We start from the raw sequence: 20,731 nt of genomic DNA, 5'->3' as shown, positions 1-20,731 counted from the left end.
ACATTTCCCATGATGCACTGGGAGAGAGCCTCCCTGCCTAATAAACACACTGTAGTCTGATGACATCACTGTGACATCATTACCCCCTTAAAAGACCGAGCGCCGAAGGAGGGGCCTCTGAAGATAGGGGGAGGGGCCTCCGGAGATAGGGGGAGGAGCCTCTGGAGATAGGAGGAGGGGCCTCCTGAGATAGGGGGAGGGGCCTCTGGAGATAGGAGGAGGGGCCTCTGGAGATAGGGGAGGGGCCTCCTGAGATAGGGGGAGGGGCCTCTGGAGATAGGAGAAGGGGCCTCCTGAGATAGGGGGAGGGGCCTCTGGAGATAGGAGGAGGGGCCTCTGGAGATAGGGGAGGGGCCTCCTGAGATAGGGGGAGGGGCCTCTGGAGATAGGAGAAGGGGCCTCCTGAGATAGGGGGAAGGGGCTCTGGAGATAGGAGGAGGGGCCTCTGGAGATAGGGGGAGGGGCCTGTAAAGAGAAGCCCCGCCCAGTCTAAACAAGAAGAACAGAAACATGAACAGAGTCTGTCTGCCTGCCTGTCTGTCTGCATCAGTCTCAGACAGACAGGAATCAGTCTAAAGGGGCGGGGCCTATTGTATGTGTGTGTGTCAGTGTGTGTGTGTGTGCGCGTGCGTGTATCTCTGTGTGTGTGTGTCTGTATGTGTGTGTATATGTGTGTATATGTGTATGTGTGTGTGTGTCTTGTCTGGGGGCCGATGCTACGTCTCAAACTGCGTGAGCAGCGCGCGGACCTCAGGCGTGAGCTGCTTGGCGGCGCTGGCGGCCTCGGCGATGGCGCGGCGGTACGGGCCCTTCCTCTTCCTGTCGAAGCGCGACTGGAAGCTCTCGAGGAACGGCGCCAGCTGGGCGAGCGGCAGGAAGGACGTGGTCGGGGAGCCGAACCACGACACGCGCGCCTGCTGCGTCACGGCCAGCCCCGTGTCGCCGCGGCGCGCCACGGTGATGCCCAGCACGCGGGCGGGCCACCAGGGGAAGCCGTAGATCTTGGCCCACACGATGTCCCCGGCACACACGGTGCGGCCGTCCGGCAGCGCCGCCTTGGACACGGACTTGGAGAAGGTGGCGGGCCGCGAGGACGAGGAAGAGGAGGAGGAGGAAGAGGAGGAGGACTTACGCCGGCGCTTCTCCTCCTTCTCGCCCCCGCCCTCGGGAGGGGCCGGGGAGAGGGCTGGTCTCCGGGAGGGGCGGGGCCAAAGGTCTCTGAGCTGCTCTCTGATTGGACGGAGCACGGAGGAGGAGACTCCGCCTCCCGCTCTGCCTCCTCCTGAGGGTGGGGGCCCTCCTGCGTCTCCACGGCAACACAGGAGGTGGGAAGAGGAGGAGGGGGAGGGGGAGGGGGAGGTGCTGTGGGGGGGTTAGGGTTCGAGGCGGCCGAGGGGGCGGGGCTTACAGCCGGTTTGGAAGGCGAGCTGCGAGCGCTGTGTTTGGGCGGCGAGGAAGGGGAGGGGGAAGGGGGGGCAGGGGGGGGGCGCCTGGCTGTCATCGGTTCGATACCTTTGAGGTTTCAGACGCATTCTGGGAGGAAGCGGCGAGCCCACGGCCGCCGCGCTGTTCTGCAGGCGGCGGGTGAAGTGGACCTTCTGGTGGCGGCTCTGCAGCGCCGCGGCGCGGGTCACCGCGCGGCCGCCGTCCGGCCCCAGAGCCGGGCCGGGGGTCTGGTTCTGGGCCGGGGGGGCGGGGTCTTTGGCCGCGGCGCCCGCCCGGCGTGGGGGGTGCGTGATCGCCCAGCGGGCGGCCGGCAGCGGGTTGAGGGCGTGGCGAGCTTTGGAGCGCCGTTTGTCCAGAACCTTCTGGGCGCCGAGCTTCAGGCAGAGCCGGCCGGAGGCGGCCGCCGGCGAGGACGAGGCCACGCCCCTCAGGACGCGCCGCGGCGAGGACGATGAGGTCACCCGTATCCCCGGCGCCGGGCGGGCGCTCCGGTCGTCGCCCCTCAGACGTTTGAGCTCCGAGTTCAGCGGCGGCGCCTCAGCCGCTCGGCGGCGCCGCGACGCGTCCTCGCCACGGCGCGCCTCCAGGTGGCCGCCGGACGCCACCACGGCTTTGCACTTGTCACAGAGCACCTGGCGGGGGCGGAGCTTGATGGCGTTCATGATGGAGGTGGGCTCCTCGCAGCGGTACCGCCGTTTGGGGCGCTTGATCTTGCGCGGCAGCGGCTGCGGCACGGCCTGGTGATACGTGTCCCGCAGGAACAGAGGGGGGGGGTACGGCGCCCCCTCCTGGAACAGCGGCGGCGGTTTGGACGTCCAAGGCTGCGGGGGGGGCGGGGACACGCTGACCACTTCCTGTTTGATGGACGGGTCGACGTCAGGGAGCGCCGGCAGCGACATCTGAGGACAAGGCCCGTCATCTCGTCTGGGATACACGGTGATGGGGATACCGTACGGTCCAAACCTACACACACACACACACACACACACACACACACACACACACACACACACACACACACACACACACACACACACACACACACACACACACACACACACACACACACACACACACACACACACACACACACACACACACACACACACACACACACACACACACACACACACACAGATACACACACACACACACACACACACACACACACACACACACACACACATACACACACACAGATACACACACACACACACACACACACACACACACACACACACACACATACACACACACACACACACAGACACACACACACACACACACACACACACACACACACACACACATACACACACACACACACACACACAGATACACACACACACAGATACGGTCTGTTAAATATACTGTCTGTTTACATGCTGTCTGTTTATATACAGTCATGGCCAAAAGTGTTGGCACCCCTGAAATCTTTCCAGAAAATCAAGTATTTCTCACAGAAAAGTATTGCATTAACACATGTTTATTCCCTTTGGGTGTATTGGAACAAAACAAAAACAGAAGGAAAAAAAGCAATTTGGACATAATTGCACTCAAAACTCCAAAAATGGGCTGGACAGAATTATTGGCACCCTTTCAAAATTGTGGATGAATTAGATTGTTTCAAGCATGTGATGCTCCTTTAAACTCACCTGGGGCAAGTAACAGGTGTGGGCAATATTAAAATCACACCTGAAAGCAGATAAAAAGGAGAGAAGTTGACTTAGTCTGTGCATTGTGTGTCTGTGTGTCCCACACTAAGCATGGACAACTGAAAGAGGAGAAGAGAACTGTCTGAGGACTTGAGAACCAAAATTGTGGAAAAATATCAACAATCTCAAGGTTACAAGTCCATCTCCAGAGATCTAGATGTTCCTTTGTCCACAGTGTGCAGCATCATCAAGAAGTTTGCAACCCCATGGCACTGTAGCTAATCTCCCTGGACGTGGACGTAGGCCTGGGCGAAAAATCAAATAAATGAATTAATTTGAATTTTTTGTTGCGGCCGATTTAAAAAATAAGTAAATTGAGTTTTTGTGTAATGGCGCATTTTTGGCTCCCCGGAGCTTCTGTACCATTAGTTTCACATAGCAGTATAGCAAGCGACAACAACATCATAGCACACACGAAACAACAAGTGACAACATGGCTACCGGTGAGAGTGGGAAGTTTGTTCCCAAGAAAGGAATAAAATCATCTGTTGTTTAGGACTGGTAGGTTTGCTGCGACAGACGTGGAGCAAGAGACCCACGCTGCAACATCGCAGTCAAAGGCAGCAGCACCACAAACCGACAAACTAAACCGCAGTGACCTACAAACCTCACAAGGCACCGCGTATGACAGGAAAGGGGCACAGTGGAGAACAATCACCGAAGCAGTCGCTTTGCACACGGTACCCATATATACCGTGGAGAAGACGGGGTTCTAGAAAAAATCTGAAATCAAATTAAAAAAAATTAAATCGGAGATTTAATTTTTAGGCCATATCCCCAGCCCTACATGGACTGAGGAGAAAATCTGAGGAAAGGTCGCAACGCAGGATAGTCCGGATGGTGGATAAGCAGCCCCAAAACAAGTCCCAAAGAAACTCAAGCTGTCCTGCAGGCTCAGGGGGCATCAGTGTCAGCACCAACTATCCGTCGACATTTGAATGAAATGAAACGCTATGGCAGGAGACCCAGGAGGACCCCACTGCTGACACAGACATAAAAAAGCAAGACTACAGTTTGCCAAAATGTACTTGAGTAAGCCAAAAAAATGTCTTGTGGACAGATGAGACCAAGATAGAGCTTTTTGGTAAAGCACATCATTCTACCGTTTACCGAAAACAGAATGAGGCCTACAAAGAAAAGAACACAGTACATACAGTCAAATATGGTGGAGGTTCAAAGATGTTTTGGGGTTGTTTTGCTGCCTCTGGCACTGGGTGCCTTGACTGTGTGCAAGGCATCATGAAATCTGAGGATTACCAAAGGATTTTTGGTGGCAATGTAGGGCCCAGTGTCAAAAAGCTGGGTTTGCATCCGAGATCGTGGGTCTTCTAGCAGGACAATGACCCCAAACATACTTCAAAAAGCACACAGAAGTGGATGGCAACAAAGCGCTGTGTGGCCAGCAATGAGTCCAGATCTAAATCCCATTGAACACCTGTGGAGAGATCTTTAAATTGCTGTTGGGAAGAGGCGCCCTTCCAGTATGAGAGACCTGGAGCCGTTTGCAAAGGAAGAGTCGTCCAAAATTCTGGGTGAGAGGTGTAAGAAGCTTATTGATGGTTATAGGAAGCGATTGATTTCAGTTATTTTGTCCAAAGGGTGTGCAACCAAATATTAAGTTAAGGGAGCCAATAATTCTGTCCAGCCTATTTTTGGAGTTTTGAGTGCAATTATGTCCAAATTGCTTTTTTTCCTTCTTTTTTTGTTTTGTTCCAATACACCCAAAGGGAATAAACATGTGTAGAGCAAAACATGTGTTAATGCAATACTTTCCTAACCCTAACCCAAAGGGAATAAACATGTGTAGAGCAAAACATGTGTTAATGCAATACTTTTCTGTGAGAAATACTTCAGGGGTGCCAACACTTTTGGCCATGACTGTATACTGTCTGTTTACATACTGTCTGTTATATATACACTGTCTGTTATATATATACTGTCTGTTTAAATACTGTCTGTTATATATATACACTGTCTGTTATATATACACTGTCTGTTATATATATACTGTCTGTTTAAATACTGTCTGTTATATATATACACTGTCTGTTATATATACACTGTCTGTTATATATATACTGTCTGTTTAAATACTGTCAGTTATATATACACTGTCTGTTATATATATATATATATATATATATATATATATATATATATATATATATATATATATACACACTGTCTGTTATATATACACCTTCTGTTATATATATACTTTGTCTGTTATATATATACTTTGTCTGTTATATATATACACTGTCTGTTATATATATATATACACTGTCTGTTATATATATACACTGTCTGTTATATATATACACTGTCTCTTATATATATATATACACTGTTATATATATACACTGTTATATATATACACTGTCTGTTATATATATACACTGTCTGTTTAAATACTGTCTGTTATATATACACTGTTATATATACACTGTCTGTTATATATACATTGTCTGTTATATATATACTGTCTGTTTAAATACTGTCTGTTATATATACACTGTTATATATACACTGTCTGTTATATATATACACTGTCTGTTATATATACACTGTTATATATACTGTCTGTTTAAATACTGTCTGTTATATATACACTGTCTGTTATATATACACTGTCTGTTATATATATACTGTCTGTTTAAATACTGTCAGTTATATATATACACTGTCTGTTATATATATATATATATATATATATATATATATATATATATACACACTGTCTGTTATATATACACCTTCTGTTATATATATACTTTGTCTGTTATATATATACACTGTCTGTTATATATATATATATACACTGTCTGTTATATATATACACTGTCTGTTATATATATACACTGTCTCTTATATATATATATACACTGTTATATATATACACTGTTATATATATATACACTGTCTGTTATATATATACACTGTCTGTTTAAATACTGTCTGTTATATATACACTGTTATATATACACTGTCTGTTATATATACATTGTCTGTTATATATATACTGTCTGTTTAAATACTGTCTGTTATATATACACTGTTATATATACACTGTCTGTTATATATATACACTGTCTGTTATATATACACTGTTATATATACTGTCTGTTTAAATACTGTCTGTTATATATACACTGTCTGTTATATATACACTGTTATATATACACACACTGTCTGTTATATATACTGTCTGTCTGTTTATATACTGTCTGTTATATATACTGTCTGTCTGTTTATATACTGTCTGTTATATATACTGTCTGTCTGTTTATATACTGTCTGTTATATATAATGTCTGTTATATATACTGTCTGTCTGTTTATATACTGTCTGTTATATATACACTGTCTGTTATATATACTGTCTGTCTGTTTATATACTGTCTGTTATATATACTGTCTGTCTGTTTATATACTGTCTGTTATATATACTGACTGTCTGTTTATATACTGTCTGTTATATATACTGTCTGTCTGTTTATATACTGTCTGTTTATATACTGTCTGTTATATATACTGTCTGTCTGTTTATATACTGTCTGTTATATATACTGTCTGTCTGTTTATATACTGTCTGTTTATATACTGTCTGTCTGTTTATATACTGTCTGTTTATATACTGTCTGTTATATATACTGTCTGTCTGTTTATATACTGTCTGTTATATATACTGTCTGTCTGTTTATATACTGTCTGTTATATATACTGTCTGTTATATATACTGTCCGTCTGTTTATATACTGTCTGTTTATATACTGTCTGTCTGTTTATATACTGTCTGTTATATATACTGTCCGTCTGTTTATATACTGTCTGTTTATATACTGTCTGTTATATATACTGTCTGTCTGTTTATATACTGTCTGTTATATATACTGTCTGTCTGTTTATATACTGTCTGTTTATATACTGTCTGTTATATATACTGTCCGTCTGTTTATATACTGTCTGTTTATATACTGTCTGTTATATATACTGTCTGTCTGTTTATATACTGTCTGTTATATATACTGTCTGTCTGTTTATATACTGTCTGTTTATATACTGTCTGTTTATATACTGTCTGTTATATATACTGTCCGTCTGTTTATATACTGTCTGTTTATATACTGTCTGTCTGTTTTTATTCTGTCTGTTATATATACTGTCTGTTTATATACTGTCTGTTTATATACTGTCTGTTATATATACTGTCTGTCTGTTTATATACTGTCTGTTATATATACTGTCTGTCTGTTTATATACTGTCTGTTTATATACTGTCTGTTATATATACTGTCCGTCTGTTTATATACTGTCTGTTTATATACTGTCTGTTATATATACTGTCTGTTATATATACTGTCTGTCTGTTTATATACTGTCTGTTATATATACTGTCTGTCTGTTTATATACTGTCTGTTATATATACTGTCTGTCTGTTTATATACTGTCTGTTATATATACGGTCTGTCTGTTTATATACTGTCTGTCTGTTTATATACTGTCTGTTATATATACTGTCTGTCTGTTTATATACTGTCTGTTATATATACTGTCTGTCTGTTTATATACTGTCTGTTATATATACGGTCTGTCTGTTTATATACTGTCTGTCTGTTTATATACTGTCTGTTATATATACTGTCTGTCTGTTTATATACTGTCTGTTATATATACTGTCTGTCTGTTTATATACTGTCTGTTATATATACGGTCTGTCTGTTTATATACTGTCTGTCTGTTTATATACTGTCTGTTATATATACTGTCTGTCTGTTTATATACGGTCTGTCTGTTTACATACTGTCTGTTTATATACTGTCTGTCTGTTTACATACTGTCTGTTTATATACTGTCTGTTATATATACTGTCTGTTATATATACTGTCTGTCTGTTTACATACTGTCTGTTTATATACTGTCTGTTATATATACTGTCTGTTATATATACTGTCTGTCTGTTTACATACTGTCTGTTTATATACTGTCTGTTATATATACTGTCTGTTATATATACTGTCTGTCTGTTTACATACTGTCTGTTTATATACTGTCTGTTATATATACTGTCTGTTATATATACTGTCTGTCTGTTTACATACTGTCTGTTATATATACTGTCTGTCTGTTTACATACTGTCTGTTATATATACTGTCTGTTATATATACTGTCTGTTTACATACTGTCTGTTATACTGTATATACTGTCTGTTTATATACTGTCTGTTATATATACTGTCTGTCTGTTTACATACTGTCTGTTATATATACTGTCTGTTATATATACTGTCTGTTTATATACTGTCTGTTATATATACTGTCTGTCTGTTTACATACTGTCTGTTTATATACTGTCTGTTATATATACTGTCTGTCTGTTTACATACTGTCTGTTATATATACTGTCTGTTTATATACTGTCTGTTATATATACTGTATGTCTGTTATATATACTGTCTGTTTATATACTGTCTGTTATATATACTGTCTGTCTGTTTACATACTGTCTGTTATATATACTGTCTGTTTACATACTGTCTGTTATATATACTGTCTGTTATATATACTGTCTGTTTATATACTGTCTGTTATATATACTGTCTGTCTGTTTACATACTGTCTGTTTACATACTGTCTGTTATATATACTGTCTGTTTATATATTGTCTGTTATATATACTGTCTGTTTATATATTGTCTGTTATATATACTGTCTGTCTGTTTACATACTGTCTGTTTATATACTGTCTGTCTGTTATATATACTGTCTGTTTATATACTGTCTGTTATATATACTGTCTGTCTGTTTACATACTGTCTGTTTATATACTGCCTGTTTATATACTGTCTGTCTGTTTATATACTGTCTGTTATATATACTGTCTGTTTACATACTGTCTGTTTACTTTCTGTTTACATACTGTCTGTTTACATACTGTCTTTTTATATACTGACTATTTATATACTGTCTGTCTGTTTATATACTGTCTGTCTGTTTATATACTGTCTGTTTACATACTGTCTGTCTGATTATATACTGTCCGTCTGTTTACATACTGTCTGTTTACATACTGTCTGTTTATATACTGTCTGTTTACATACTGTCTGTCTGATTATATACTGTCCGTCTGTTTACATACTGTCTGTTTATATACTGTCTGTTTACATACTGTCTGTTTACATATACTGTCTGTTTATATATACTGTCTGTTTATATATACTGTCTGTTTATATATTGTCTGTTTACATACTGTCTGTCTGTTTACATACTGTCTGTTTATATACTGTCTGTTGTATATACTGTCTGCTTGATTATATACTGTCTGTCCGTTTATATATTGTCTGTTTACATACTGTCTGTCTGTTTACATACTGTCTGTTTATATACTGTCTGTTGTATATACTGTCTGCTTGATAATATACTGTCTGTCCGTTTATATACCGTCTGTTTATATACTGTCTATTTATATACTGTCTGTCTGGTTATATCCCGTCTGTCCGTTTATATACTGTCTGTTTACATACTGTCTGTCTGTTTATATACCGTCTGTTTATATACTGTCTATTTATATACTGTCTGTTTATATACTGTCTGCTTGATTATATACTGTCTGCTTGATTATATACTGTCTGTCCGTTTATATACTGTCTGTTTATATACTGTCTGTTTATATACTGTCTGCTTGATTATATACTGTCTGTCCGTTTATATACCGTCTGTTTATATACTGTTTATTTATATACTGTCTGTCTGGTTATATACTGTCTGTCCGTTTATATACTGTCTGTTTACATACTGTCTGTCCGTTTATATACCGTCTGTTTATATACTGTCTATTTATATACTGTCTGTTTATATACTGTCTGTTTATATACTGTCTGCTTGATTATATACTGTCTGTCCGTTTATATACCATCTGTTTATATACTGTCTGTTTATATACTGTCTGCTTGATTATATACTGTCTGTCCGTTTATATACCGTCTGTTTATATACTGTCTATTTATATACTGTCTGTCTGTTTATATACTGTCTGTTTATATACGGTCTGTCTGTTTATATACTGTCTGTTTATATACTGTCTGTTTACATACTGTCTGTCTGATTATATACTGTCTGTTTATATACGGTCTGTCTGTTTATATACTGTCTGTTTACATACTGTCTGTTTACATACTGTCTGTCTGATTATATACTGTCTGTTTATATACTGTCTGTTATATATACTGTCTGTCTGTTTACATACTGTCTGTTTATATACTGTCTGTTATATATACTGTCTGTCTGTTTACATACTGTCTGTTATATATACTGTCTATTTATATACTGTCTGTTATATATACTGTATGTCTGTTATATATACTGTCTGTTTATATACTGTCTGTTATATATACTGTCTGTCTGTTTACATACTGTCTGTTATATATACTGTCTGTTTACATACTGTCTGTTATATATACTGTCTGTTATATATACTGTCTGTTTATATACTGTCTGTTATATATACTGTCTGTCTGTTTACATACTGTCTGTTTACATACTGTCTGTTATATATACTGTCTGTTTATATATTGTCTGTTATATATACTGTCTGTTTATATATTGTCTGTTATATATACTGTCTGTCTGTTTACATACTGTCTGTTTATATACTGTCTGTCTGTTATATATACTGTCTGTTTATATACTGTCTGTTATATATACTGTCTGTCTGTTTACATACTGTCTGTTTATATACTGCCTGTTTATATACTGTCTGTCTGTTTATATACTGTCTGTTATATATACTGTCTGTTTACATACTGTCTGTTTACTTTCTGTTTACATACTGTCTGTTTACATACTGTCTTTTTATATACTGACTATTTATATACTGTCTGTCTGTTTATATACTGTCTGTCTGTTTATATACTGTCTGTTTACATACTGTCTGTCTGATTATATACTGTCCGTCTGTTTACGTACTGTCTGTTTACATACTGTCTGTTTATATACTGTCTGTTTACATACTGTCTGTTTACATATACTGTCTGTTTATATATACTGTCTGTTTATATATACTGTCTGTTTATATATTGTCTGTTTACATACTGTCTGTCTGTTTACATACTGTCTGTTTATATACTGTCTGTTGTATATACTGTCTGCTTGATTATATACTGTCTGTCTGTTTATATATTGTCTGTTTACATACTGTCTGTCTGTTTACATACTGTCTGTTTATATACTGTCTGTTGTATATACTGTCTGCTTGATAATATACTGTCTGTCCGTTTATATACCGTCTGTTTATATACTGTCTATTTATATACTGTCTGTCTGGTTATATCCCGTCTGTCCGTTTATATACTGTCTGTTTACATACTGTCTGTCTGTTTATATACCGTCTGTTTATATACTGTCTATTTATATACTGTCTGTTTATATACTGTCTGCTTGATTATATACTGTCTGCTTGATTATATACTGTCTGTCCGTTTATATACTGTCTGTTTATATACTGTCTGTTTATATACTGTCTGCTTGATTATATACTGTCTGTCCGTTTATATACCGTCTGTTTATATACTGTTTATTTATATACTGTCTGTCTGGTTATATACTGTCTGTCCGTTTATATACTGTCTGTTTACATACTGTCTGTCCGTTTATATACCGTCTGTTTATATACTGTCTATTTATATACTGTCTGTTTATATACTGTCTGCTTGATTATATACTGTCTGTCCGTTTATATACCATCTGTTTATATACTGTCTGTTTATATACTGTCTGCTTGATTATATACTGTCTGTCCGTTTATATACCGTCTGTTTATATACTGTCTATTTATATACTGTCTGTCTGTTTATATACTGTCTGTTTATATACGGTCTGTCTGTTTATATACTGTCTGTTTATATACTGTCTGTTTACATACTGTCTGTCTGATTATATACTGTCTGTTTATATACTGTCTGTCTGTTTATATACTGTCTGTTTACATACTGTCTGTCTGACTATATACTGTCTGTTTACATACCGTCTGTCTGATTATATACTGTCTGTCTGTTTATATACTGTCTGTTTATATACTGTCTGTCTGTTTATATACTGTCTGTCTGATTATATACTGTCTGTTTACATACTGTCTGTTAATATATTGTCTGTTTATATACTGTCTGTCTGTTTATATACTGTCTGTTGTATATACTGTCTATATACTGTCTGCTTGATTATATACTGTCTGTCTGTTTATATACTGTCTGTTGTATATACTGTCTATATACTGTCTGCTTGATTATATACTGTCTGTCTGTTTATATACTGTCAATTTATATACTGTCGGTTATATTTACTGTCTGTTTATATACTGTCTGTCTGTTTATATACTGTCTGTCTGTTTATATACTGTCTGTTGTATATACTGTCTATATACTGTCTGCTTGATTATATACTGTCTGTTTACATACTGTCTGTTAATATATTGTCTGTTTATATACTGTCTGTCTGTTTATATACTGTCTGTTGTATATACTGTCTATATACTGTCTGCTTGATTATATACTGTCTGTCTGTTTATATACTCTCTGTTGTATATACTGTCTATATACTGTCTGCTTGATTATATACTGTCTGTCTGTTTATATACTGTCAATTTATATACTGTCGGTTATATTTACTGTCTGTTTATATACTGTCTGTCTGTTTATATACTGTCTGTCTGTTTATATACTGTCTGTTGTATATACTGTCTATATACTGTCTGCTTGATTATATACTGTCTGTCTGTTTATATACTGTCTGTCAATTTATATACTGTCGGTTATATTTACTGTCTGTTTATATATACACTGCCTGTTATATATACTGTGATTATATACGGTCTGCTTGATTATTCACCGTCTCTCTATATACTGTCTGTCAATTTATATACTGTCTGTTATATATACTGTGTTTATATACTGTCTGTTTATATACTGTCTGCCTGTTTACATACTGTCTGTCTGATTATATACGGTCCGTTTATATACTGTCTGTTTATATATACTGTATGTTATATTTACTGTCTGTTACATATTGTCTGTTTATATACTGTCTGTCTATTATATATGCACTGTCTGTTTATATATACACTGTCTTTTATATATACTGTCTGCTTGATTATATACCGTCTGTCGATATACTGTCTGTCAATATACTGTCTGTCTGTTGATATACTGTCTGTTTATATACTGTCTGTCAATATACTGTCTGTCTGTTGATATACCGTCTGTTTATATACTGTCTGTTTATATACTGTCTGTCTGTTTATATACTGTCTGTCTGTCGATATACTGTCTGTTTATATACTGTCTGTTGATATACTGTCTGTTTATATACTGTCTGTCTGTCGATATACGGTCTGTCTGTCGATATACGATCTGTCTGTTGATATACTGTCTGTTTATATACTGTCTGTTGATATACTGTCTGTTTATATACTGTCTGTTTATAGAAGGGCTATAGGTTTATTGTGTAAATAGGTTTGTTTTATTACTATTATTGTTATTATTATTATTATTACTAATTATATTTGTTCTATTTCCACTGAATGTGTATTTGTGTTATTCTGATGTGTACATTTCTTTGAGCTGCTGTAGCACAGAAGTCTATCTTATCTTATAATAAATCACGTCACATCGCATATTTCTTAAATTTATAAACATCCCCCCCCAGTTACCTTCTGGAGACATCCATCAGAACCCCCGAGAACACCTTCTCCCCCCGCCGGAACGACACCACCAGCGCGTCATCGATGACGTGATCCAGGGAGACCCGGACCTCTGAGCCGGGACTCAGATCCTGCAGACCGGGCTCCGGATGGCCCGGGTTAGGGTTATTAGGGTCAGGGTTACACGGCTCCGGGTGCACCGGAGTGTCCGTCGGTCCCGCCGGTTCCTGCAGAGACAGCCCAGTACCGGGCCTCGGCTCCGGGTTAGAGTTACCGGGCTCCGCGGCTGGGAGGGAGTGCAGGAACACGGCGGGGGACTGCGGGTTGTGCAACTCTGGGTCGGCCGGTACTCCGGGGGAGAACCGGTCCAAGCTGATCGGCTCCGGAGGTAAGTTCTGGATCAGTCCCTCGGTGTGTTTTCCCGCCGCGGACTCCGGCCTGACATGGCGGCGCTGCTCCGCGTCTCCTTCATCCTCCCCCCGGGGGATCTCCGCTGCAGACCCGTCCATCTCCCCTCCTCCCCCGCCGGGGTGACCCGGCACGGCCCGGCCCGGTTCGCCCGAGCCCTCATCGTCCGTCGCCGCGGTTATTGTTGTTGTCGGAACCGCTGCAGCTCCTGGCTCTGCAGCCACGGCCGCCATTTTCTTCCGCTGTGTTCTCCAGGAGCCGCTCGCCCCGCCCCTACGACGCTGCCAGCTGCGCAGGCGCACTGCCGTTGGCTGGAGGTCCTGCCACTCCAACGCGACGCGGCGGAGCGTGCTCTCTGATTGGATGGCTGTGGGAGAAGGTGTGATGCGTCAGGCCACCGCCAGGGGGCGAAACTGTTTCTGATCCGGGTTCATAGTAAATCTAAATACTGTGAAATAAACCCTGATATTTGAGCTTGGGTTGTCAATACATTACAGATGGATAATCAGTTTAATATATGGATTAATACAACGGAACGGACCTGTGACCTTCAGAATAAAAGCACGGTATTTTAACAAATCAATAAACTGTTTTTATTTACATCAACACTTTGTGATCATTATAAATCACTCGTTTTAATAGTGTTTAGTTTATAAAGATATAGAACAGTTAGAGTTTCTGTTACCAATCAGCTGTAACTTTATGATTCTCTGAAGGTTTCAGATGTTTTTATTGATTCGAAATAATAACTACAGAAACTAAACTTTAGTATTTTAACATCTAAACATGATTCATTATAGATTAAAGGGCTAGGCATCCCATAATATAATATACATTCTTCCAAAGCTTTTATACTTTAATATAATTTCTTTAAGAGACAGGAAGTAATCAGAGTAATAATATTTTTACTGAAGTATCAGAAAACAACAACAATAACACTCTGATATTAATCACAGATTTATTAGTGTTATAATGTGTTATTGATTATGGATTCATAATACAATTATATTTTATTTAACAGTACCTTTAAAGGTCACCTTACATCCCATAATAACAATAACAGTAATAAACGAGTTAACATTTATATAAAATGCAGTTAGAGTTAGTGAGTTACTTTAAAAAGATTCTGTCACAGAGACCAAACATCACCAAACCCACCAGACTCCATGTAAATAATCAGGACTTTTAGTGTGTATAGAGCCAGCATATCTCCACCAGACTCCATGTAAATAATCAGGACTTTTAGCGTGTATAGAGCCAGCATATTTCCACCAGACTCCATGTAAATAATCAGGACTTTTAGCGTGTATAGAGCCAGCATATTTCCACCAGACTCCATGTAAATAATCAGGACTTTTAGCGTGTATAGAGCCAGCATATCTCCACCAGACTCTATGTAAATAATGAGTACTTTTAGCGTGTATAGAGCCAGCATATCTCCACCAGACTCATGTAAATAATCAGGACTTTTAGCGTGTATAGAGCCAGCATATTTCCACCAGACTCCATGTAAATAATCAGGAGTTTTAGCGTGTATAGAGCCAGCATATCTCTCCACCAGACTCCATGTAAATAATCAGGACTTTTAGCTTGTATAGAGCCAGCATATCTCCACCAGACTCCATGTAAATAATCAGGACTTTTAGCGTGTATAGAGCCAGCATATTTTCACCACACTCCATGTAAATAATCAGGACTTTTAGCGTGTATAGAGCCAGCATATTTCCACCAGACTCCATGTAAATAATCAGGAGTTTTAGCGTGTATAGAGCCAACATATCTCTCCACCAGACTCCATGTAAATAATCAGGACTTTTAGCTTGTATAGAGCCAGCATATCTCCACCAGACTCCATGTAAATAATGAGTACTTTTAGCGTGTATAAAGCCAGCATATCTCCACCAGACTCCATGTAAATAATCAGGACTTTTAGCGTGTATAGAGCCAGCATATTTCCACCAGACTCCATGTAAATAATCAGGACTTTTAGCGTGTATAGAGCCAGCATATCTCCACCAGACTCCATGTAAATAATCAGGACTTTTAGCGTGTATAGAGCCAGCATTTCTCCACCAGACTCCATGTAAATAATCAGGAGTTTTAGTGTGTATAGAGCCAGCATATCTCCACATGTAAATGGGTGAATTAATTTATAGATTAAAGGGCTAGGCATCCCATAATATAATATACATTCTTCCAAAGCTTTTATACTTTAATATAGTTTCTTTAAGAGACAGGAAGTAATCAGAGTAATAATACTTTTACTGAAGTATCAGAAAACAACAACAATAACACTCTGATATTAATCACAGATTTATTAGTGTTATAATGTGTTATTGATTATGGATTCATAATAAAATTATATTTTATTTAACAGCACCTTTAAAGGTCACCTTACATCCCATAATAACAATAACAGTAATAAACGAGTTAACATTTATATAAAATGCAGTTAGAGTTAGTGAGTTACTTTAAAAAGATTCTGTCACAGAGACCAAACATCACCAAACCCACCAGACTCCATGTAAATAATCAGGACTTTTAGCGTGTATAGAGCCAGCATATATCCACCAGACTCTATGTAAATAATGAGTACTTTTAGCGTGTATAGAGCCAGCATATCTCCACCAGACTCATGTAAATAATCAGGACTTTTAGCGTGTATAGAGCCAGCATATTTCCACCAGACTCCATGTAAATAATCAGGAGTTTTAGCGTGTATAGAGCCAGCATATCTCTCCACCAGACTCCATGTAAATAATCAGGACTTTTAGCGTGTATAGAGCCAGCATTTCTCCACCAGACTCCATGCAAATAATCAGGAGTTTTAGTGTGTATAGAGCCAGCACATCTCCACATGTAAATGGGTGAATTAAGGTTTTATTTCAACCAAAACAGAGTGGTTATTGCTGGATCAGTGGAAAGATTAACCAAGACAGCTTTTGGTAGTTTTATTTAGTTTCTGTACACTTTGAATGAAGTGTGTTTTACGATGATAAAAGTCCTGACTATTTACATGGAGTCTGGTGGAGATATGCTGGCTCTATACACGCTAAAAGTCCTGATTATTTACATGGAGTCTGGTGGGTTTGGTGATGGTGATTTCGGGGCTGTTTCATTTTAAACTAAAAGGATCTTACTCTTTAACTAAAAGGTCTATTTCTGTAGGGATCAATCCCATAATGTTGTCAGACACTTAGAATAATAATCTGAGTCTGTCAGCAGTAACAACAGAACTTTTAGTGGACGCTAATTGAATAAAACTGAAGTTACCGTTTAAAGAGAAGAACACCCTTCAATTACAGTGGCCTCACTCTCATCTAATCAATAAATCTATAATCAAACATCTGAATCTACTTATTGAAACTCATTTAAAATATATTTTACATTGTAAATTGGTAAATCTTTCTCAGTAAAATGAATTTCCAGGACGCAGAAAAACTTCTGCATTGAAACCTTTGTTCTTCATGGACCTTTCTCTCAGCAGACATGTTGACTCGTCATAGTAGAAACTGCACAGCTGAGATTGATAACCAGGGTCTCTACTAAGTGGAATGCAGCCATCAGTAATGGTTTAATACCAGGGTCTCTACTAAGTGGAATGCAGCCATCATTAATGGTTTAATACCAGGGTCTCTACTAAGTGGAATGCAGCCATCAGTAATGGTTTAATACCAGGACCTCTCCTAAGTGGAATGCAGCCATCAGTAATGGTTTAATACCAGGACCTCTCCTAAGTGGAATGCAGCCATCATTAATGGTTTAATACCAGGACCTCTCCTAAGTGGAATGCAGCCATCATTAATGGTTTAATACCAGGGTCTCTACTAAGTGGAATGCAGCCATCATTAATGGGTTTGAGTACACCTGTGCTGTTCCTACTAGGACATGTCAACATGTCTGCTGTGAAAAAGGTCTATTGTATCATTAATGACTCCCGCCGTCTGATTGGTCGAGGGTCAGTCCAGGCGTTTGATTGGTGGATGGTCAGTCCAGGCGTTTGATTGGTCGATGGTCAGTCCAGGCGTTTGATTGGTCGAGGATCAGTCCAGGCGTCAGATTGGTCAGAGGGCGTTGAGTCCAGATCCTTCTGCTTCCTTCAGCACTTTCAGAGCCACGCCCTCTTTCAGAGCCACGCCCTCTTCTGGTGGGGGGGCGGGGTTTGTTCCAGACCTTCACACAACAGACAGATAATTATTGGCACTAACGCTGCTTGTCAACACACGATGTGAGCACGTGCAGAACGGCTGCCATCTTTGACAGCTGTAGCTACTAGGGTGTTGAAATTAATCACTGCAGTGATGCATCACGAAAATATAAGACATGTTTTCAGTTATTTCACACTTTTTTGTCCATCCATCCATCTTCGTCCGCTTATCCGGTGTCGGGTCGCGGGGGGAGCAGCTCCAGCAGGGGACCCCAAACTTCCCTTTCCCGAGCAACATTAACCAGCTCCGACTGGGGGATCCCGAGGCGTTCCCAGGCCAGGTTGGAGATATAATCCCTCCACCTAGTCCTGGGTCTTCCCCGAGGCCTCCTCCCAGCTGGACGTGCCTGGAACACCTCCCTAGGGAGGCGCCCAGGGGGCATCCTTACCAGATGCCCGAACCACCTCAACTGGCTCCTTTCGACGCAAAGGAGCAGCGGCTCTCTCCGAGCTCCTCACGGATGAGTGAGCTTCTCACCCCTATCTCTAAGGGAGACGCCAGCCACCCTCCTGAGGAAACCCATTTCAGCCGCTTGTACCCTGGATCTCGTTCTTTCGGTCATGACCCAGCCTTCATGACCATAGGTGAGGGTAGGAACGAAAACTGACCGGTAGATCGAGAGCTTTGCCTTCTGGCTAAGCTCTCTTTTCGTCCACAACGGTGCGATAGATTGAATGCAATACCGCACCCGCTGCGCCCGATTCTCCCGACCAATCTCCCGCTCCATTGTCCCCTCACTCGCGAACACAACCCCAAGATACTTGAACTCCTTCACTTGGGGTAAGGACTCATTCCCTACCTGGAGAAGGCATTCCATCGGTTTCCTGCTGAGAACCATGGCCTCAGATTTAGAGGTGCTGATCCTCATCCCAACCGCTTCACACTCGGGTTGCGAACCCGATCCAGTGAGTGCTGAAGGTCGCAGGCCGATGATGCCATCAGGACCACATCATCTGCAAAGAGCAGCGATGAGATCCCCAGCCCACCAAACTGCAACCCCTCCCCACCCCGACCACGCCTCGATATCCTGTCCATAAATACTACAAACAGGATTGGTGACAAAGCGCAGCCCTGGCGGAGGCCAACCCTCACCTGAAAAGAGTCCGACTTACTACCGAGAACCCGGACACAGCTCTCGCTTTGGTTGTACAGAGATTGGATGGCCCTGAGAAGAGACCCCTCACCCCATACTCCCGCAGCACCTCCCACAGTATCTCCCGGGGACCCGGTCATACGCCTTCTCCAAATCCACAAAACACATGTAGACCGGTTGGGCATACTCCCAGGCTCCCTCCAGGATCCTTGAGAGTGAAGAGCTGGTCCGTTGTTCCACGACCAGGACGGAATCCGCATTGTTCCTCCTCAACCCGAGGTTCGACTATTGGCCGAACCCTCCTTTCCAGCACCTTGGAGTAGACTTTACCAGGGAGGCTGAGAAGTGTGATACCCCTATAATTGGCACACACCCTCTGGTCCCCCTTTTAAAAAGGGGAACCACCACCCCAGTCTGCCACTCCTTTGGCACCGTCCCAGACTTCCACGCAATGTTGAAAAGGCGTGTCAACCAGGACAGCCCCTCCACACCCAGAGCCTTGAGCATTTCTGGACGGATCTCATCAATCCCCGGGGCTTTGCCACTGTGTAGTTGTTTGACTACATCAGTGACTTCCGCCTGGGAAATCGACGACAATCCCCATTATCCTCCAGCTCTGCCTCTAACATAGAGGGCGATTAGTCGGATTCAGGAGTTCTGCAAAGTGCTCCTTCCACCGCCCTATTATCTCCTCAGTTGAGGTCAACAGTGTCCCATCCTTACTGTACACAGCTTGGATGGTTCCCCCTTCCCCTCCTGAGGTGGCGAACAGTTTTCCAGAAGCACTTTGGTGCCGACCGAAAGTCCTTCTCCATGTCTTCTCCAAACTTCTCCCACACCCGCTGCTTTGCCTCTTTCACGGCAGAGGCTGCAGCCCTTCGGGCCCGCCGGTGCCCTGCAACTGCCTCCGAGTCCTCCGGGATAACATATCCGGAAAGACTCCTTCTTCAGTCGGACGGCTTCCCTGACCACCGTTGTCCACCACGGTGTTCGTGGGTTACCGCCCCTTGAGGCACCTAAGACCCTAAGACCACAGCTCCTCGCTGCAGCTTCAGCAATGGAAACTTTGAACATTGTCCACTCGGGTTCAATGCCCCAGCCTCCACAGGGATGCACGAAAAGCTCCGCCCGGAGGTGTGAGTTGAAAGTCTGTTGGACAGGGGCCTCC

At 41.2% G+C, this 20,731-nt stretch overlaps 2 protein-coding genes across 2 annotated transcripts in view; both read right to left on the bottom strand.

Annotated features, from left to right (window-relative positions):
- Window positions 1-712: 712 nt before the first annotated feature.
- Window positions 713-14,521, bottom strand: pwwp2a (PWWP domain containing 2A). Its single transcript, XM_028594632.1, has 3 exons — window positions 13,864-14,521; window positions 1,409-2,409; window positions 713-1,306 (listed from the first exon to the last, which is right to left on the bottom strand). Exons 1-3 carry the CDS (start codon window positions 14,493-14,495, stop codon window positions 717-719), a joined length of 2,223 nt encoding a protein of 740 aa, XP_028450433.1. The 5' UTR covers window positions 14,496-14,521; the 3' UTR covers window positions 713-716.
- Window positions 14,522-18,048: 3,527 nt separating this feature from the next.
- oatx (organic anion transporter X) overlaps window positions 18,049-20,731 on the bottom strand; it is a 34,417-nt gene continuing 31,734 nt past the window's right edge. The window contains exon 15 of the mRNA XM_028596094.1: window positions 18,049-18,435. Coding sequence (XP_028451895.1) covers window positions 18,327-18,435 — 109 coding nt within the window. The 3' untranslated portion in view covers window positions 18,049-18,326. The remainder of the gene's footprint in view (window positions 18,436-20,731) is intronic.

This window comes from Perca flavescens, chromosome 13 (genome assembly GCF_004354835.1).
Source record: "Perca flavescens isolate YP-PL-M2 chromosome 13, PFLA_1.0, whole genome shotgun sequence".
NCBI classification, from domain to species: Eukaryota; Metazoa; Chordata; class Actinopteri; order Perciformes; family Percidae; genus Perca; species Perca flavescens.
The sequence above is the reverse complement of the archived record's forward strand: the minus strand, read 5'-3'. Positions and strand labels throughout refer to the sequence as shown.